Source organism: Otolemur garnettii, unplaced genomic scaffold (genome assembly GCF_000181295.1).
Source record: "Otolemur garnettii isolate 467f Iridium unplaced genomic scaffold, OtoGar3 scaffold00018, whole genome shotgun sequence".
Lineage (NCBI taxonomy): Eukaryota > Metazoa > Chordata > Mammalia > Primates > Galagidae > Otolemur > Otolemur garnettii.
Window position 1 is genome coordinate 15,101,387 of NW_003852413.1, and position 21,994 is coordinate 15,123,380.

General features: G+C 38.0%; 1 protein-coding gene and 1 pseudogene across 8 annotated transcripts in view; both read left to right on the forward strand.

The window, feature by feature from the left end:
* BPTF (bromodomain PHD finger transcription factor) overlaps positions 1-21,994 on the forward strand; it is a 153,550-nt gene that overhangs the window by 98,952 nt on the left and 32,604 nt on the right. For all 8 annotated transcript variants that reach the window (XM_023510993.1, XM_012803136.1, XM_023510994.1 and 5 more), the window contains 9 exons: positions 3,766-3,890; positions 4,447-4,575; positions 6,245-6,395; positions 6,839-6,881; positions 9,788-10,034; positions 10,755-10,906; positions 11,805-11,913; positions 17,072-17,289; positions 20,928-21,153. In XM_023510993.1, the coding sequence (XP_023366761.1) occupies positions 3,766-3,890; positions 4,447-4,575; positions 6,245-6,395; positions 6,839-6,881; positions 9,788-10,034; positions 10,755-10,906; positions 11,805-11,913; positions 17,072-17,289; positions 20,928-21,153 (1,400 nt within the window). The remainder of the gene's footprint in view (positions 1-3,765; positions 3,891-4,446; positions 4,576-6,244; positions 6,396-6,838; positions 6,882-9,787; positions 10,035-10,754; positions 10,907-11,804; positions 11,914-17,071; positions 17,290-20,927; positions 21,154-21,994) is intronic.
* On the forward strand, positions 17,765-18,381 carry LOC111723996 (annotated as a pseudogene).

Consider the following 21,994-nt stretch of genomic DNA (forward strand, 5'->3'; position numbering starts at 1 on the left):
GTGCCCAGTTTTTATAAATCCCAGTGTGGTGCTTTATCTGTTACATCACATTTCACATATTTGTCCTTGCTTTTTCCTTTTTCATGTTCTTGTCTTTATCTTTTCACCTTTATGATTGAGAAGAATGGACCATAAACATTGAAAAACACAGGAGTTCTGGGAACATCCTTAGGAGTCAGTATTAATCATAGTTGCAATTTAGATTTTGCTAGGATTCTGAAATTATTTCAGTGAGTTACTGAGCAAACCTCATTTCTATTTAGGCTTCATTTCTGTGTGTCTTTTAATATGTTTCCAATTTCGTTGAGTTAAAAGTCACACTTTTTTGGTTTAATCAGTATTAGATCAAAAAAGAGTATAGATAAGTGATTTCTATAAAGGAATTAATTTATTAATACAATCATAGCTTGTTTGACCAAGTTTTTTATAACTCATCTTTTGATTTGAAATAAAATAATCATCACTCCATTACACATTCAATAGAGACAGCTGAAAAGTACAATTTCTCTGCAGGGCCTGCAATGAAGGATTTGCAGAATCCTGCAGGGAATCAAGGAACTCTTCATTACAGTTCATGGATTTATAGGATTACTCTGCACTTTTCTGCTTTCTTCATTGAGAGCGGTCCCAAAATGTATCCTTGACTGTCCTGCAGGTAACTTCTTTCCCACTGGAAAAGTTACTGTGTACAAATACTTTAATTAAAATGATCTGGCAATTGTGGAGGCCAACCTTTCTGCTTTTTTGTATTCTGAAATAGAGGGGCAGGCTCAACTGGGAAGCACTCTCTGAGCTCTCCAGGAGAGCCAGGCCCTGGTCCTGTTCAAGTGCTACTCAGGGTCCTGTTCTGCACGGCTGAGTTTCAGGAGCCTTGAGTGATCATGTTTTAGTATGCACTATGGCACAATTTGTATTATTTAATTTCTCATTTTTAACGGAAGGGAATACCTTCCTGTACATTTTAAATAGATACTGCCTTCAAGTACATGTTAACATCTTAATTTGCTGAAATCAATTTTAGAGAAGCATAATCTCATTTATCTAATGGAGGCATGGGTAAATATATAAATTGTTCTTGACTTCAGAATGAGTTTTTGAAAATCATATCACTACTAAAAAGCCATGCATGTGAAATATACTCTTGTACTAATACTTGAATAAAATATGTCTGGTGCTTAGGGGCTAAGAATGCCAAAGGCACATGTATGATCTTTACTATCTAATCTTAAGGCTGAGGAATATTGAAAAACTTGTCTCACAGGCTCATTAGGGCCTCCTTCCCTCCACCCTGTTCCTGTGTACCTGTTTCCCCAGGCCCTGATCCTATGCTTCATTATCACTTTGGACTGGCAGTGGTCCTCTACATGGTGCTGCCACGGGGGTCCTCCTAAAATGAGGATTGGCCCTGTGAATATTCTGAAAACTAAGGGACTTGCAGGGAGGGGAGAGGAGAGGAAGGGAACGCACTTGTCACACGTAGATGTCTGTGAGAGGTACTTCCCTTCACAACCCATCCAATACTGAGTACGTCTCAGAGAGGCCTTAATATACATAGCCTTTAATGCTCTTCTTTATTCTTTCAGTTTAGTGCACCATATTCTGGCTTCTGCCTTCCTCTGTCATGCCAGCTTCATCTCTTTCTGCACCTCCATGCCCCTTCCCTCCAGCTATAACACACTGGATACAGTTTCCGAGAAGTGTGAGCTCTTACACACTTGCTCCTTAGCATATATACGTATACCTATTGCCTTTGGTCAGCCATCATAAAACCCTTAATTTGTCCTGTAAGACTCCAGCAAAGTAGAGGCTGAGGCGGGTGGATTGCTTAAGCTCACAAGTTCAAGACCAGCCTGAGCAAAAAGCAAGATCCCCATCTCTACTAAAAATAGAAAATCCAAGGCAAGAGTATCACTTGAGCCCAAGAGTTGGAGGTTGCTGTGAGCTATAACATCAAGGCGCTGTACCCAGGACAACAACTGGAGGCTGCCTCCCCACCCCCGCAAAAAAAAAAAAAAGACTCCTGCAAAGCTCTGATCCCTTTCCCTGAGCCAAATCAGATGCCCCTCCCTTATGCTTTTTCTCTTACAGTTCCTTGAGAACAGAGAGACAGACCTAGTTCACTTGTGTGTCCTCAGCTCTTTTAACATAGTCTAACACATAGAAGATGCTCAAATAATTTTTGAATGAATGATTAAATGAGCAGGCCAATATGCATGAAGTGTGTCTCTCCACCCCCTGCCGTGTTATTAAATATTTCCATTTTAAAAATAAGGATGATTTAAAGTTAAGATTTGACACAGAGTGATTGGGGGCAGAAGAGAGAGAATGAGGATGAACTTTTCTTTCCAAATAAATGTTTATTTTCTTTCTTTCATGAAACACAAGTTCCATAGGGATTTCTATTGGTAGTCTGAAAGCACCAGACTCGTTGCCTTCTCCGGACACCCCTGCAGTAGTTAACATTTCCCCTCTAGTTCAGGAGTTCTGTCCAGATCAGACAATTTATAGTGTAATAAGTAACACAATAAAAAAATGGTGTCGGGCGGTGCCCCCATATGCTGGAGGTGGTGGGTTCAAACCCAGCCCCAGCCAAAAACTTAAAAAAAAAAAAAAAAGGTGTCATACGGAGAGAAGAGAAGCAGCAGCAGCTTTTTTGGCTAGAGTGTTCTCTTTTTCACATTGTTTTTCCAACATACTGCTAATGACAAAGAATTGCCTTACAAATACAATGTGTTCTAAGGTTTGCATTTTACTTCTGTTAAAGGAAGAAACTCTTTTATTTTACGTGCTTTTCTCTACACTGTAATCAACAGTGTGTTCATTTAAGTAGTGTGAAAATGTCAACAAAGTATTTTAGTTAACAGACCCTAATGGAGAATTGACAGCCTACAGCTGCTTTAAAATGTCTTATAGTGAATTCAGTTTTAGGCCATGGTAGTCATTATAGTTGAATGAATTCATTTTGAAATGTGTTTTTAGTGTTATTTTTTAAAGGGTATTGAAAATGATCAATAATTTTACACATGATACTTAGAAAAAACACAAACCTGGATAGGCATTACAAAGACAAAACAAAACAAGCTCCATCCCCAGAAGCCAGAGAGATTTATTTGCCTACTTTTAGTGACTAATACAGTATTACCCTTTTTCTAGTGATATTTTATTATTCAGTGTAGGATTCCAAACTACACTAATACTAAAGTTTTACTGGCATTAGCAGTTTTCATCATTCAGTAGTTCATGTTTTGAAGCCCTCCTCATTCGGATGGATACAAAATTTTCTGTTCATCTGGAAAAGACTTAGATTTTCTAGGTGTTTTTTATTTGCTTTTTGAGAAAATTTTAATATTTCCACGTTTTCCATTTTAACAAAAATCAGTCATGATTTTTCCTTTTTGAAAACTGCCTTATCAGATTTAATAGCAATTATTTCTCTGTTTGATCTTCTTAATTTTTATAACATTTTAGAATTAGATTAAATTTAAAAAATTTTCATAAATTATTACTGTATTAGCCTTACTATGGAACATAGTCACTTTATAAATTTATTTGGCATTTAAAGTAAATATAGACTATTTTTAAGTGTTAGATGTATGTTATGCCTATAAACAGAAAAGTTCTTTTGTAAGATCAGAGTCTTACAAAATTATGTTATAAATACTGAATTCATAATAAGGATAAGAAACACATCCTTTAGTTTAGTAGAAAGCATGTGTATATACATGTGCATAAGTATATATATGGATTTCTTGGGTTTTCTTTCAGGTATAGACTTCAGACCGTGAAGTCCTTGGCTGGAGTGAGCCTGATGTTACGGTTACTGTGGGCAAGTTTGAGATGGGATGACATGGCAGCCAAGGCTCCTCCAGGAGCAGGGACTACACGGACAGGTAATGGGGGGTACATTATAATTTAAGTTCAAGGATAAAAATCTCTTGACCACTCACTGACTTTTAAGCACCTTTGTTACTTATTTTAAAAATGCTCATGTCTTAGAAATACAGCTTTGCTAAAGTCTGACACATGCTATGAAATCTGGGGATGGGGAAGTCAGTCACATTATAAGGTGAGTCACGTATTCATGAACAAGTCTTCACTTTTTTTTTTAAGATAGTTTATTATCATAGGGTGTAAGTCATAAGCTAAGATTTCTAGTACCCTGTATGTGCTGGTTTTATCCTAGGCTTTTTATTGTTTTGACTGAGTATTGCCACCAGGAGCTAAAGATGCACCGTTTTATTCAGCATTTTATTCAGTTAGAAATTTTCAGGGAAGAAGAAACTCAATATTGTTGCAGTCCAATAGCGATGCTGTAGTCATTAATTAATTAAATGTTTCTAAAAGTATTTTCCATGCATGTCCCTTTTAAAATACCAGATGTTGTGTGCCTTTTTAGTCTGAGTATTTTAGGTGGTTATTAATACTTTTTGAATTAAATCACCATAGAAACATCTGAAACTGAAATCACAACAACTGAAATAATTAAGAGGAGAGATGTTGGTCCTTACGGCATTCGATCTGAATATTGTATCAGGAAAATCATTTGCCCCATTGGAGTTCCAGAAGCACCAAAAGGTAAGGAGTGGAAGGAATTATATTCTTCCATTATTGACCTGTTAGCCACATGAAATTTGATTATAATTACTTTCTTAACTCTATTATGAAAAACATTTTTTCAGGCTGGGTGCTGTGGCTCATGCCTATAATCCTAGCATTCTGGGAGGCCAAGGCGGGAGGATCGCTTGAGCTCAGGAGTTAGAGAGCAGCCTGAGCAAGAGCAAGACACCGTCTCTTAAAAATAGCCAGGCGTAGGGAGGGAGAAGGGAGGGGGTAAAGGGTGGAGGGAGAGAGTTTGGAGGGATTACTTCTGAGGTTTATCTTATAGGGGTACAAATGAATCTAAGAGTAGAATGTGAATGTTTTAAAGCAATAACTGAGAAAATGACATGAAGGCTGTGTTGACCAGTTGATGGAAGTATTTCAGATTGCATGTGAAAACCCCACACTGTACCCCAGAAGTGCATTAATGTACATAGTTACCGTTCAATAAAAAAAAAGAAAAAAAAAATAGCCAGGCGTTGTGGTGGGTACTTATATAGTCTCAGCTACTTGGGAGGTTGAGGCAAAAGGATCACTTGAGCCCAGGAATTTGCTGTAAGCTAGCGGATGCCATGGCACTCTACCCAAGGCAACAGAGACTATGTCTCAAAAAACAAAACCACAACATTTTCCCATAAGTAATGTTTTTAAAAAAGTGATACTTAAGTAATACACATACCAGGATTGAATTAGGCACATACTGATGCCTACAGGTATTGTGCCAAGCCTGGACCATAATAATACCTCTTGTAATTAAAATGTGAGGCATTGATTGACACCACACTCTGAGCTCCAAGAAGGCAGCCACTTCGTCTGTCTGCTTTGTTGTAGTCCTGGCACCTAGTGCAGAGTCTGACATGTAAGTGGTTAATAAAATCTTGTTGACTCAAGAGTTAAAGCTTTTTTGAAATACTTCAGTGCTCAGGTAGAAATAATAATAATAAACTGTTATTCAGGAAACATTTATAGAATACATGTATAATAGGCATTGATAGGCATCGAGTAGCACGTACATAGAGGAATGAAATTTGGCCTCTGTTCTCAAGGAAGCAAAGAAAAGGCTATAGTATTATGATATCAAATGTTAGTGTGTTGCAGTAAGATAACAAAGAATAATAAATGCTAAATAACAGAAAAGAAACAAGATTAACACTATTTTGCAGTTAATTATGCACGTCTGTCAAGAAAATTTCATGAAAACCAAAAGTATTAACACTAAAAGGAATTCATTGTGGTCTCCAAAGTGAAAAAATGTAAATAAACAAAATTCAGTAATTTTATATAAACAATAAAAATATTTAGGAAAAATCTAATTAAGAAATATATAACAACTTGGGAGGTTGAGGGAGGAGGATCACTGAAGTCTAGGCACAGGAAGCTATGATCATGTGTCTGCACTCCAGCCTGGGTGACAGAGTGAGACTCCATCTCTTAACAAAAAAAAAAAAAAGAAAAGAAAAGAAAGAATAAAAGGTAGAGTAGAGTAGTTGTAAGAGAAACCATTTGGCCTGCATAGTCTTTATACCATCTGAGCTTTTAAGAAGAAGATGTTTGCCAACTGCTGCTTCTCATGATAGAAGATGCCAGAAATACCTAATTTTTGAAGCAATTTTGCTTTTAAAATACTCTGATCTCTTTTCCAAAGAAACACCTACACCTCAGAGGAAAGGTCTTCGATCAAGTGCATTGCGACCAAAGAGACCAGAAACACCCAAGCAAACTGGCCCAGTTATTATTGAAACCTGGGTAGCAGAAGAAGAGCTAGAATTATGGGAGATCAGGGCGTTTGCTGAGAGGTAAGGAAATAGTTAACACTTGCCAGATATTTGAAGATTTTATCGCTTCAGAACTAAATTATCTCTTGAATGGTTTATTCAGTACTACTAGTTAATTTTATTCCACCTTTTGATTTTTAACACTAGTTGTATGTAGTTTATTAAGGTCCTACTTGTGATTTTCAATGTTTTATCCATTTGTCAATTTCTAATTAAATTGGGGGTTTTTTTGGGGGTTTTTTTTGCAGTTTTTGGCTGGGGCCGGGTTTGAACCTGCCACCTCTGGTATATGGAGCTGGCACCCTACTCCTTTGAGCCACAGGCACTACCCAACTTAAATATTTTTAAATTGAAATAATTTCATACCTTTTCTATGATGTGTAAATCAACCAGATTCTATTTACATTAGACTCCAGATGCTTAAGAGGGTAGTTTCTGATAAGTTCTTCCTTTTTTTCCTACAGAGTGGAGAAAGAAAAGGCACAAGCAGTTGAGCAACAGACTAAGGTTAGTGAACAGAAATGGGGGGAGGACTTCAGGGCCCAAGTGAGGGTTCCTAAAACAGCAGCAGTTGGATATCCAACAGGTGGGGGAGTTGGTACCGGTCCAACCTGACAAATTTACATTGTTAGCCCAATTCCTACACACCAAGAGCACAATAATTATATATTCATGTGGTTTTTTTATTTTTTAATTTTTTTTGAGACAGTCTCACTATGTCACCCTCAGTAGAGTACTGTAGCATCACAGCTCATAGCAACTTCAAACTCTTGGGCTTAAGAGATTCTTTTGCCTCAGCCTCCCAAGTAGCTGGGACTACAGGCGCCCACTACAACACCTGGCTATTTTGTTGTTGTTGTTGCAGTTGTCATTGTTTAGCTGGCCCAGGCCAGGTTTGAACCCGCCAGCCCTGGTATATGTGGCTGACGCCCTAACTATTGAGCTACAGGAGCCGAACCTTGTGTGGTTTTTAATAACGTTATCGCAAATATACCTGATTTTTCTTTTCTTTTTGAGACAGAGTCTCACTATGTTGTCCTTGGTAGAGTGCTGTGGCGTCACAGCTAGCTCATAGCACCCTCCAACTCTTGGGCTTAAGCGATTCTCTTGCCTCAGCCTCCCAAGTAGCTGGGACTACAGGAGCCTGCCACAATGCCTGGCAGTTTTTCTGTTGTAGTTGTCATTGTTGCTTAGCTAGCCTGTGCTGGGTTTGAACCCACCAGCCACGGTGTATATGCCCAGTGCTGTAACCATGGTCCTACAGGCGCCAGACGGTGATTATTATTAACTGAAAATAGTTTTTGTGGATATACCAAACTGTGGTTTTACAAAAAGTGTACATATTTGGAGGACATTTGGAATAAGATTTCTATTATTTATTGTTTTTATGATTTCAAGGGTAATTTCTGGAAATAATTTTTCCCTATAAAATTTTAATGTGGAAAATCTCTAGCCAATGAAAAAGTGGATTGTACTGGCTCAGCACTTGCGGCCCAAGTGGCTAAGGCGCCAGCCACATAACACCCAAGGTGGCGGGTTTGAATCCAGCCCAGGCCCTCCAAAGAACAATGATGGCTGCAACCAAAAAATAGCCGGGTGTTGTGGTGGACACTTGTGGTCCCAGCTACTTGGGAGGCTGAAGCAGGAGACTCACTTGAGCCCAAGAGTTGGAGGTTGTTGTGAGCTATGATGCCACAGCACTCTACTCAGGGGGACAGCTTGAGGCTCTGTCTCAAAAAAAAAGGAAAAAGAAAGTGGATTGTAGAGTTTGTTATCATTGATGATCCTAAAGCTCCTGATGATTTCTTAGCATTTTCATACTGCAAATACTATACCATATGAGCCTGCATGTTAGCAACCCAAATAAAACATCCTTACTCTTATTTCTATTGAGAAGATACCTAAAAATCTTTTAGCCAACTTGAATATATAAACTTCAAATATGTAGGTGAAATAAATTTTTTAAAAAATCATACGTAAACCAAATTACTTGTCTCAAACTACTTTTTTTCCTTTAGCATTTTATAAAACTTTTTTCAAATTCTTATGGATAGGCCCTTATCTTCATTTATTATCAAAACTGAAGATAACAGCACTTTTGGATTCTATGTATGATGCTGTCACAGGAAATTTATCCCCAGGCACATATATTTATTCGTGTAACAGCTGGTTAGTTTTTTGTTTTGTTTTGTTTTTACTTATGGATGTGTTTTGTCATTTCTACAATACAAATTTTACTTCTTGAAATTTCTTTAAAATGCTTTTTTGTAAGGATACCCAGCATTTCAATTTTAAAGGCTTATACCATCCCCCAATAAATACTAAATAGTGTTTGATTTCTTTGCCTCCTTTTTAAAGCTAGTTCAGTCGATGGCATCTCTAAGTATTCAAAACTAAATTTCTTTTCTTCTAGGGAATGCAAAATTATGTAAAAGTATTCCATACCATATTTATGTATATCAGATGTATACAAAAGTAGTACTAAAAAAAATTAATGGGTGTGATATTGTAGGTAAGCAGTTTGCTGTGACAGGAGATAATAAGCCTTGGAAATCGATCTTAGTAAATATCCCAGCTCTGCCATTAACTAACTAGCTCTGTGACTTTGAGCCAGTTATACAACCTCTCTGAGCCTCAGTTTCCTCATTTTATGAGATAATGAAAGTAAAGCACCTGCCACCAGGTTTGCAGTAAATCTCACTTGTTTTTACAGGTGTATATCATCAGACCACTGTTGATAAGCTGGCAGAAAATTTTAGCAGTCTATAATAAAAGATATACAGATTGTTTTTAATAATCCTGTAGTTTAAAGATCAATATTATGCCAGTTAATACCACTCTGTATAAAATGGTCTAAAGTATTTTTCTGTAAAAATGTTTGAATGAATAATATAAGAAGTGTAGAAAATTGTTTTATGATTTTCAGCTTGCTTGATCATGAGTTTGCCGACTTGAATAGTGATATTTAGTATTGACATGCTCTTTACGATGGAATTAACTAGCATTGCAGTACATAAAAGCATTTTACAGCTTTCTTCAGGTGTTCTCTGCTTTGAATCTCACCCCTGAGCAGCATGGCGTCCCTGTCTCCTATTAGATTACCTGCATCTGTTTTATTATCACTCAGAGAGCTTGGATATTTACATAGGCCAGAAAAACTTGATTATTTTAAATTTTCTGTTGTGAACAGCTTAGTACTTTTAATGAAGTATATGTGGTATAGGTACATGAAAACATTGTCCTCGTCAAGAAATTACATTTAGGGGTGAATTATATGGGTATATTTTCTTTTCAGAAGGAAATTTAGTTCACTTTCTTAGGGTGAGAAAAATTGTGCCTAGACTTCTTACAGAATGGTATTGTTTTTATCTGGAACTATTTTGGTTCATGTTTTCTCTTGGTGACTTTTTTAGAAACGATTGGAGCAGCAAAAGCCTACAGTGATTGCAACTTCCACTACTTCCCCAACAAATAGTACAACCAGTACCATCTCTCCAGCACAGAAAGTTATGGTGGCCCCGATAAGTGGCTCAGTTACGACTGGAACCAAAATGGTACTAACTACTAAAGTTGGATCTCCAGCTACAGTAACATTCCAGCAAAATAAGAACTTCCATCAAACTTTTGCCACATGGGTTAAGCAAGGCCAGTCAAATTCAGGTACACAACTGTGATTAAATAGAAGATCAGTTTCATTCAGGAAAAAGAATTTTCAGTCCTTTGCCTACTGAAGTGAAACATCTCTTTAGAAAATTGCTTTTCTTTTGCAGCTGATTGAGCAAACAAGCTGTAACAATTGGTTCATAATATTACATTGGCAAACTCCTCTCTTACATTATTTCACTTTCAACATTTACATAGTTCACTTTGTATGGAGAGGAATGTTTTTTATTAAATATACAAAATGAACCACATTTCGTGCATTGGTGCCCTTCCTAGAAGTCACTACGTTGCTGGTTATTTTAAATCTAAAGCTTATTAAATGTCTTATACCCCATTAGCCACCAGCACAGCTGCCACATCTGCTACAACCATTGCCAGCACAGGTCAGACGTTCCAAATTACAGGCAGTCCAGTCACTATGGCAGGAAAAGTAATTACCAAACTGCCACTTCCTGCAAACAGCAAGATTGTCGCTGTAAATGTGCCAGCAACACAAGGAGGTAAGGGAAATGTGAAGAGTTGTAATTCACATTTGCCAGATCATACTGTTGCCATTATTTTTCATTTCCTTTTCACTGGTTTCAGTCCTCGGATCTCACATTCTATGTAGCCCACTATAAAACCCTGCCACACGTAGTACCTCCTCAGAAACCAAGCAGCACGTAACGCTATTCATTAAAGGGACAGTTGTAAATCATTTCTTCATCTTTTTTTAAGGTGTTGTTCAAGTACAGCAGAAAGTCCTGGGCATCATTCCATCAAGTACAGGTTCAAGTCAACAAACCTTTACTTCATTCCAGCCCAGGACAGCAACAGTCACAATTAGGCCCAACACCTCGGCCTCTGCAGGAACCACAAGCACATCACAAGTAAGAATTCTTTCAGACTTACTTTGTTTTGAAGCATTGAGCACATCAAGTTGAAGTTTTTAGCATGGCCTCTTCCGAGATTAATCCAGCTAATTTTGCTTGTGTTTTACTTAGTCTGAGACAAAGTACTGATTTGGAAGAAACTTGTTATATAAACATTATACATGAAGTATGAATTTTTAACATTTAATAGTGCATTAGTACAGTTTATAAGTAATAACAATTGCTGTTTAGGATTTTATAAACAAAATTCCTTTACATAAAAGAATGTGCAATACTGGACCACTCAAGGAAGCTTACTGTGCCAGCTTAGTTAAGAAATAGAATAAAAAACATAATCTACAGCACTATCCCTCGTTTTTCATTAGCTGATATGTGTACATGTTACATACATCATTTCTTTGATATTAATATTATGGAAAAGGTTTAAAGTTTATAAACTTGAAAATGTTATGAACCTAACTATAAAACTGAAAATCACATGCTCTCTAGTCTCCCCCTAAAAACTGTGACAGAACATTTGGTTTCTGATCTGACTGTGATATCCTCTAGGTTATAGGTATAAATTGGAGCTTACAGAAAGTAGAACTCAGTATTTTTTGTGACAACTTAGTTAAAGAGCAGAGTCTCACTGGTTCTTGTTTCTTTTAATCTGTAAGCTGTTCTTGGTATCAATGACAGGGAATTTTATATGACAGCATTTGAATTAAATTTCTCTCCTCAAAATTCCAATTTTATTCTGATGCTTAATATAATTTAAAATGTAATATCCAAGAGCCTCTGTCATTTTTGTTGACATTTCTATCAATATAGAATGTTTAAAGATCTTTGTTCTAAGTCCATCATGCTTTAGTCTTTTAAAAACATTTTAATTCATTGTCCTTTGTGTCATTTGTAGGTAATCACAGGGCCTCAGATCCGCCCTGGTATGACGGTGATTAGAACACCACTCCAACAGTCAACACTAGGAAAGGCAATTATTCGAACACCTGTGATGGTACAGCCAGGTATTCATCCATCCAGCATTATCATTTTAATTAAACAGCCAGTCTAGGGAATCTGTAATACTCTGTGTTTGGCATTTTACATACTATAAAACGGCAATTTGAAATCATACTAAACTTTTAACCTATTGTGAAATGCATCCAAATACATTCATTTTCGGCATTGCCAGTAAGATACAAAAAAGGTCTAAATATACTTATTAAAAATCTAAAAGAAGTAACTAATAAATGGATATGTAGTTTTAAATACTTGAGGTAAAGTAAGCAAAGAAAGCAGTCTGTATGGCAAAAGACAGAGAGAAAAGGAAGGAAATAGCAAATAAACAAATTTTTGCAAAAACAATGCTAGACCTTCTTTTATCACAATTAATATGAATATGTAAAACTACTGTGGTAAAAACTGAAAGCTGTAAAGATTGAAGGGGGAGAACCCTATACATGTATGAGAAACATCGAAAATCAAATTACTATAAAAGTTGAAAGAAAAAATAAAAAGATGAAAGTATATAAAGCAAAACTATTTGAAATCAAGGAATCAAGAGGAGCATAGTAAACTTCAATTAAACTGTGTATCAACTTTTGTAATTTCAGAAATACACATTCATTTTAAATATTTATGGGCTATCTGATGGAAAACCGATCCTCGAGGCCTAGATAAAACCTTGATAAATTCTAAGAAGGAGAATGTATATAGGCCATATATATTAAGATAGAAATGAAGACGTTACGTTGATAATCTTCACTTGCTTGGGAAATTTTTAAAATGTAGGTTCTAAGAAACTTTTGATAACCTTTAGGTTAAAGAAACATCAAATATGTAATTACAAACATATGTAATTAATAGCAATATTAAGTCCTGATGCCATAGCTGAACTCAGAGGCAAATTCAATTCATGCAACAGATCCTAGAGCATCTGCTCTCAACATTTGAAATACATTAGTGAATAAAATAGACTAAGAAACCCATATTCTTAAATGTTAATCAGAAATTAGAAAAAAAAAATAAAAACAAGTCTTAAAACAAAGAGGAAATACAAGCACAAGTAGTAGTAATAATAATTCCAAAACAGAAAAGGCAAAAATAATGTAACGATCTATTCTTTTGTACATCTGTTCTAGAGGAAAGGTTGGAAAATGCCATTTCACAGGATTAGGAATGAGAATGTACAATAAAAATAGAAAACTTTTTTTTACATCAAAAGTTTTGTGTAGGTGCCCTCACAGTGAGACTTTGAGAGTTTTTACTGTGCATACTTGGGAACTAACTATTTGACTGTCAAGGCATAATTAAATACCATGATTATAAATTAAAAGTCTTAATAGCTCTTATCAAAGTAAGAAATTTGGTAAGTTGTCATTCATAATGCAACCTACAAAAAGGAATTCTGCATCTTGTGAATTTATGGGTAAAAAAAATTAGTTCAGATGGTTAAGAAACAAATAATTTCCTTATGGTAAAACATAGTTCCCAGTTATAGGAGAAGGATAGATAAAATCTTAGCACAATTATAATAGGAAACATAGCAAAGCTTTTTTCTTTTTAAAGGCAGTCTTCTGTGCCTAAGCAGCATTTGATCCAGAAAAAAAGAATTGAAAAGTTTGGTAAATTGCCAGATAAATTATAAATACTGATAGTACCGTAGTTTAGAGAGACTTTGTTGAGAAACGCCTTATGTAGCTGTAATTATATGTTTGTCTATCCATTTGTAAATCTGTATAGCTTCAAACCAATAGAGTTTTGCCACTTTTTTTCCCTAAAGTTTTGAATGCTCAGTGTGAATAGGGCTTGTATAATGAACTGCCCAACTCTGCCACCTGCCTGTGCAGTGCTTATTTAATATAATTATCTGAAGTCTGCCTTTAAATAATTGATTCTTAGTAACAGTGATAAGGTACTAGTTATAATGTATTGGTTATTTACTCTGTGCTAGGGTATATGCACTTTGAACGTTGCTTTCACATAGTCTTCAGATCAAGTATCTATAAATATCCCCATTTTACAGATGAAGGTTTTGGTTTTGTTTGATTTTTGGCTTTTTGTTTTGTTTTGTTTTTGCTAATTTTAACTCAGAATGTTGAGTTTTTTCTCATGCTATATTACTACTCTGGGTCTCAAACTAGATTTGTCTGATTCCCAAATCTAGATATCCGTTTATTCATTCAGCAGATACTCAGTACTATGTATGTACCAGACATTGTTCTAGCCCCAGATGACTCTAGTTATGAACTAATCAGGCAAAATAACTTCCATCATGAATCTTACAGTCTGGTGGAAGAGGTAGACAATGACCAGATGAGTTAAGAGTGTGTGTGTGTATTTACTTAAATATAGTATTACAAATAATAGTATGTGAATTTTACATGTATGTGTTATGTTAAATAATGATACGTACTTACAAAAACGGGAAGGGGATAAAAATGTTGAAGAATTGGAGTCTGAGAATGATTTTCAGGGTGGGTCGAAATTTTAGAAATGATGGCCAGAGGAGGACTCCCTAAGAAGGTGAAATTTTTATAAAGACCAGAAGGAAATGAAAGAGCTGTGCAGATACCTGGGGAAAGAGTTTTCGTGAAGAAGGAACATCCGATACAAATGTCCTGAGGTGGGAGTGGGCCTGTTATGTTGGGTGGGGTGATTAGAGAAGTTATGATCAGAGGGTGGGTAAGTGTGGGGTGTTTCCACGTGTGTACAGATCAGACTGGAACTAAATCCGTTTTCCTGCCACCATGCTAGCTTTTTTTTTTTTTTTTTTTTGAGATAGAGTCTCACTCTATCTCCCTCAGTAGAGTGTCATGGGGAATAGCTCATAGCAACCTCTAGCTCTTGGGCTTAGGCGATTCTCTTGCCTCAGCCTCCCAGGTAGCTGGGACTTCAGGTGCCTGCCACAACGCCCACCTGTTTTTTGTTGCAGTTTGGCCGGGGCTGAGTTCGAATCCGCTACCCTCAGTATATGGGGCTGTTACCCTACTCACTGAGCCATAGGTGCTGCCCCACGCTACCCTTTCTTAAGATGTGCTTCACATACTTGAGGATATAATCGGGAATTATTAAATTTTTGAATTTTCATTTTGACCTAAAAATAAATTAACATATAGATATTGGGGATCATCTGGATGACCACCAGAAAATCAGTTTTTTTCTCTGTGTTTATGATGCACTATATCAAAATGATCATTTGTCATGTTTTATTCTTAAACTGCAGTGCGAGGACATAGTGTTGTGGTACAGTATTCTCAGATTGAAGCACTTGATCACACTGTGCTGCATTGTCTGTCAGTTAATCTTGAATAAACAGATGAGAGTACCAAGGAAAGTTTCAAAGGAGGAGTAATAATGGAAAAGAGGCACTTCCAAGTGCTTATAATATATTAAAGCATGTTATAAAGACACCAAAGTTAAGAGCATGATACCAAAGGAAGAAACACAGGTCCAATTAAAAGAGACATTATATATGAGAATTAGCTGTATGACAGAGGTGTCATTTTGAATCAGCAAATGATACAAGAATAATTGGTTTATAGTGGGGGAGGTCAATTAGACTTCTGACTTACAACTCATACCATGACTAAGAACATACCTGGAAGGATATACCTGATGAGAGAATGCAAGAGACCTGTCTAAGCAATCGTCAAAGTCCTCCCCCAAGAAAAGATTGGTTTAATTGACCCTATTATACTTTAGTGGTGATACGGGGTTGGCGGAGTTCAGTGAGATGGGCATGCATGGTGGGAGTGTAACTTGGTGTAACCTTTTTGTTTTAGAGTTCAGTTCAGTACTGTATCCCTACTGTGAACCCAGTAATATTTGGGGGAGTTTATTAACCATAATAACATAATAAACATAATATAAGGTGTTTGCACAGAAAGGAAAGAGGCAGGAAGTAAATATAAAAACTTGAGGAATTCAATGTTATTCATTACTTTTTATTTACTTATTTTTGAGATAGTGTCACAGTCTGTTTTCATAGCTTACTGCAACCTCAAACTCCTGGGTTCAGCTGATCCTCCTGCCTCAGCCTCCCACGTAACTGGGACTATAGGCACCTGCTACCATACCAAGCTTATTTTTTAACTTTTTATGGAGAGAGGGGTCTCACTGTGTTGCTCAGGCTGGTCTCAAACTCCTGGCCTCAAGTGATCCTCCGGGTTCGGCCTCCCAAAGTGCCCAGGATTACAGGAATAATGGGAATGGGGGTATTATTAATAATTAGTAATGAGTCTGTAAATATCAAATTAGTTATCAAATAATTACTCTAAGCAATTATTACACAAGGAAATTCTACTTGCTTTTTTTCTAGTTTTAGGAAAAACTAAAGTTTTTGGAATACTAAAGCCATTCCAGTTAAACTTCATTTATTTAGTAGACATCTGTTCAGCAATTAGTATAAAAATATTTTTTGAGCACTTTACCCTAGTTTTAAGAATATAGTGGTCCTTGCCCTCATAGTTCTCCTGTGAACAGTCTATCAAATAGCTGTAAGAGAATTGTATTTATAAATGCATTTGGCCCAGATACTTCAGATTCTTTATTTTATTTAAAATTCATATGAATTTGAGGCAGGAGGATTGTATGAGTATAAGAGTTCTAGACCAGCCTGAGCAAGAGCAAAAGCCTGTCTCTACAAAAAATGGTGGGTGCCTGTAGTCTCAGCTACTCAGGAGGCTAAGGCAGGCAGATCCCTTGAACCCAGGAGTTAAGAGGCTGCTGTGAGCTAGGCTAGAGCTAGTACTTTACCCTAGGCAACAGAGTGAGACTCTGTTTCCATTTTAAAAAGTTTTTTCATATGAATTATATACTAAATTATCTTATTTTCAATATTCCTAACAAAGGGCAGCCTTATAAATGACATATTTTACATATTCTTTTTTGTCTTTCTGATTGTCATGTTGGCTTTTATAGGAAGAATATTGAATTTTTTTTCATTCTACTACAGAAAGCAAGGGGCTGAATAATGGTTTTCAGTGAGCTGAATGAAAACAGGCTCACTGCCTACCAGGCTGATCTTGGGGTGTGACCATATGTCTTAATATATCCTTGAGCTGTTGGCGTCCCAGTGTCTTTTTGAAAATTGAAAAGAATACATGCACCTGAAGCATTAAGTAATTGTGATTCAAAATAATGCTAAGGGTGTGTAAGACTTCATGTTTTGCTGTTTGTTAGGTACTCCTCAGCAAGTGGTGACTCAGATCATCAGAGGGCAGCCAGTTTCCACTGCAATCTCTGCCCCTAACACAGTTTCCTCAACACCTGTGCAGAAAAACTTAACTCCAGCAACATCTACTGCAAATCTACAGTCCTCAACCTCACAATCCCCTCGCCCTCAACAAGGACAGGTGAAACTCACCATGGCTCAACTCACTCAGTTAACACAGGGCCACGTAAGTAATGTAGCCTTATTTTAATGTCATAATTATGTAATATATTTTAATGTAACTAAAAGCCAGTCTTATTCTTAAAAATACACTTACTTTGATAAATTTATAAAAAATACTGATTTTAAGAAATGACTGTTTCCTGGATGAAAACAAAAATACTTCCTATAGGCTGGGCGCCTGTGGCTCAAGTGGCTAAGGTGCAAGCCACATACAGCTGAGCTGGAGGATTCAAATCCAGCCCAAGCCCACCAAATAACAATGACGGCTGCAAACAAAAAATAGCCAGGCACTGTGGCAGGTGCCGGTAATCCCACTACTTGGGAGGCGGAGGCAGGAGAATCACTTGAGCCCAGGAGTTGGAGGTTGCTGTGAACTGTGATGCTACAGCACTCTACCCACGACGGCAGCCTGAGGCTCTGTCTCAAAAAAAAAAAAAAAAAAAATTCTTATAGGCAGGATTTAATAAACCCTAAGTATCTAACATTCTTAGCAAGCTAAAGCAATGAGATGGATAACACTTTTATCCCCTAAAATTTTATAAACTGGCCAATTTCCAAGGGAAAATTAAAATTTAACATTAATCTGCTTCCTTACAAGACTACTGTTATCAGTCTTTCAATAGTGAGTGATATCTTAAATGCTGTTCTCAGCAAAATTCAAAAAAATTTTTTGTGTGTGGAACTGTATAAGCTGACTTTTACAACTTACATGGAAGTTGCAAGGATCAAGAATATCTGTGATACTCTTGAAGAGTGGGAGGATTTTCTATGTGTGATAACCTGATATCAAAACTTACTATACTGGACTTGTGCTAGCCACTGCACAGATTGGATCCTGCCTGCTCTCATACCTCTACTTCTGCAGCCATGCCTAACAAACCCGATATGGCAGTTGATTGAAAAATTTGATAAGTCAAAATTGAAAAAGACAGAAACGCAAGAGAAAAATCCATTGCCTCCAAGGAAACGATCAGACAGGAGAGGCAAGCATATGAGTCTTAATGAGGAGAGCGCTGCCAGTATGTACTGTGCATTCCACAAGCATCACCTTCGTGTTTCACTTGTTTTGGCTGTTCGTAAGATGGAATGAGGTTAGAGCAAGTTTAAATGATGGTGCTGCCCCTTTCACATCACAGTATGAGGAACTGTTGACAACAAAGGCTGTGCCTGCTTCTTCCATCTTCCTTTCTGGCTGGCAGGAAGGAAGAGAACTTGTATTTTGGTGAAGGGAGAAGAGAGTGGGACCACAGTGAAATCTAGAGTAAAACCAAGCTTTCCTGTAGGCTGTTAAATGCAGTTTAATCAGAGTGCCATTTTCTTGTTGTTTAAATGATTTTAATTATTGGAATGCACTATTTTTATTTAAAAACAGTTTTTAAAAAACTTATTGTAATTCTTGCTTCTGTGTACTGATTATAGATACAAAAATAGGCAGATAGACCAACAGAAGAGAATATAAAAAACATGACCCCTACATATGTAGAAACTTGTTATAATACAAAGGTGACATTGTAGATCATTGAGGAAGAGTCAGACTTTTAGTAAATCATGCTGGGACAGCTAAATGTATGTGGCTGTGAATTTGACCACTGCCTCACTTTGTATATACATTCAACTTTAGCACGCAGACACACACCATAGGTAATATGTACATACTGGGAAAAAAAATGGGTTTCTTATTTTATCTCACCTTTAACTTAGGTAAGAGATTTGTTTGACCTTTCTTTCTTTTTTTTTTTTTTTGAGACAGAGCCTCAAGCTGTCCCCCTGGGCAGAGTGCCGTGGCATTACAGCTCACAGCAACCTCCAACTCCTGGGCTCAAGCGAGTCTCCTGCCTCCGCCTCCCAAGTAGGTGGGACCACAGGCGCCCGCCACAACGCCCGGCTATTTTTTGGTTGCAGCCGTCATTGTTGTTTGGCGGGTCCGGGCTGGGGATTCGAACCCGCCACCTTAGGTGTACGTGGCTGGCGCCTTAGCCGGTTGAGCTATAGGCGCTGAGCCTCTTTCTTTTTTTTTTAAAGAAACAGAGTCTCACTTTGTTACCCTTGGTAGAGTGTGTCACAGCTCACGGCAACCTCCAGCTCTTGGGCTTAGATGATTCTCTTGCCTTAACCTCCCAAGTAGCTGGGACTACAGAACCCGCTGCAACACCTGGCTATTTTTTTGTTGTTGTTGTAGTTTGGCAGGGGCTGGGCTTGAACCCACCACTCTCGGTATATGGGGCCAGTGCCTTACTCACTGAGCCACACTTGCCACCTTTTTTTTTTTGTTATTGCAGTTTGGCTGGGGCTAGGTTTCAAGCCGCCACTCTCAGTATATGGGGCCGGTGCCCTGCTTACTGAGCTACAGGTGCCACCATTGTTTGACCTTTCTAAATTAAGTTTCTTACTTGGGAATAAGATAATAGTAGTATTTCCTCTGCCTGCTCCTTAAAGTCACAGATCTGTTGTGAGAGTCAAATGAGACAATACGTGAAGATGCTTTAAAATTTGAAATATGAATATATAATAGTTTAAAATCTGAATTTTGTGAGACCATAGTTATTCACTTCAGCGTCCTTGTACTATAAAGTGAGAAACTGGAGGAATGATGTTGCTGATAGATGCCTGGCTGACCATTGGGAAAACTTGAACTAGAACTTGAATTCAGGATTGTTGATGTTTTTCCCACTAAGTAATATAAATATTATAGCTTATCTAAATACCTGGTAGTTCCATTCATAGATATTTAAATACACATTTTCGGCTCAGCACCTGTGGCTCAAGTGGCTAAGATGCCAGCCATATACACCTATGGTGGCGGGTTTGAATCTAGCCCGGATTCGAACAACAGTGACAGCTACAACCAAAAATAGCCAGGCGTTGTGGCAGGTGCCTATGGCCCCAGCTACTTGGGAGGCAGAGCCCAGGAGTTGGAGGTTGCTGTGAGTTGTGATGCCACAATACTCTACCCAGGACAGCGTAAGGCTCTGTCTCCAAAAAAAAACAAAACAAAACACATTTTCATTATATTAAAGGATCTTTAAAGCATAAAAATGACTTAATAAAAATGCTATACAAGGTGGGTATATTTGCACACACCTTTTTTTTTTTAAATGGAGATAGAGTCTCAAGTTGTCACCCTGATAGAGTGCTATGATGTCATAGCTCACAGCAACCTTCAACTCTTGGGCTCAAGCAATCTTCTTGTCTCTGTTTTTCTATTTTTAGTAGAGATGGGGGGGGTCTCACTATTTTTTTTTTTTTTTTTTGCTTAGGCTGGTCTCTTGAACTCAAGTAATCCACCCACCTCTGCCTCCCAGAGTGCTAGGATTACAGCCGTGACCACCACACCCGGCTCCTTCCTTCCTTCCTTCATTCCTTCCTTCCTTCTTTCCTTCCTCCCTTCCTCCCTCCTTCTCTCCCTCTTTTCCTCCCTCCCTCATGCCTTTAGTTCCAGCTGCTCTGGAGGCGGAAACAAAAGGATTGCTTGAAGCCAGAAATCTGAGGCTTCTAGGCACTATTACCGCACCTGTGAATGGCCCCTGCACTCCACCTTAAGCAACAGAACAAGACCGTCTCTAAGAAAATGAAAATGCTGCACATACAGGCTGATCTTTTGTATCATATAACTGTTTGCATATTGTGTTTTTTTTTCCACAGGGTGGCAATCAGGGTTTGACAGTAGTAATTCAAGGACAAGGTCAAACTACTGGACAGTTGCAGTTGATACCTCAAGGGGTGACTATACTCCCAGGCCCAGGACAGCAGCTAATGCAAGCTGCAATGCCAAACGGTACCGTTCAGCGATTCCTCTTTACTCCATTGGCAACAACAGCCACAACAGCCAGTACCACCACTACCACCACTGTCTCCACTCCGGCAGCAGGTAGAGCTGTGGGTTTGCCGGAAATGCCGGGTGTTACTACTGCACGTTGTTGGGCTAATGGGTTAAATGAACCAGTACTTCCAGCCTGAGCAATAGTGAGACCCCATCTCTACAAAAACTGAAAAATTAGCAGGCATGGAGGTGCACACCTGTTGTTCCAGCTACTCAGGAGGTTGAGGCAGGAGGATCTCTTGAGCCTGGGAATTTGAGGTTGCAGTGAGCTATGATGATGCCACTGCACTTGAACCTGGGCAACAGAGCAAGATCCTGACTCAAAAGAAAAAGAAGGAAACAAATAAAGAAAAGAAGAACTAAAGCTTATCTTTGGGAGGATCTGCCTCAAGCCAATGAGCTTAATGGTTGACACAGTCAGCCTCATGACATTTCGGTGCTTTCATTCCTTTTTCTTAGAGACTCCCTATTACCACCACTCCTCTACCTACCCCCATTCAAAAAAGATATAGAAAGGGGGCAGAATAATGGCTATCATGGTGACTGAGTCGTGGAGGTGGTCTCAGGGAGGGCACATACGTCTAGCTCATAACCTACGATGGAGAGCTGCAGGTCCAGAGCCACTTTGTTAGCCTCCTACTATAAGGCCTGTCACTAACTGCCACGTTGCCCTAAGGAAAGTGAGGCTTGGCAATTACTCTGAGCCAGAAGACCTGGCTGGCTTCCAGAGGCTACACCTTGTTTTGGAAGCCAGCCCTCTGGAGAGTTAGCAAACTGAATGGAGGACAGCCAAGAAACAGGGCCCAGGCTCCACAATTTAGGAGATTGCTAACCAGAACATGTCTATATGGAGCATTTCGAAGGCATAAATCTTCTATACTGAAATAAA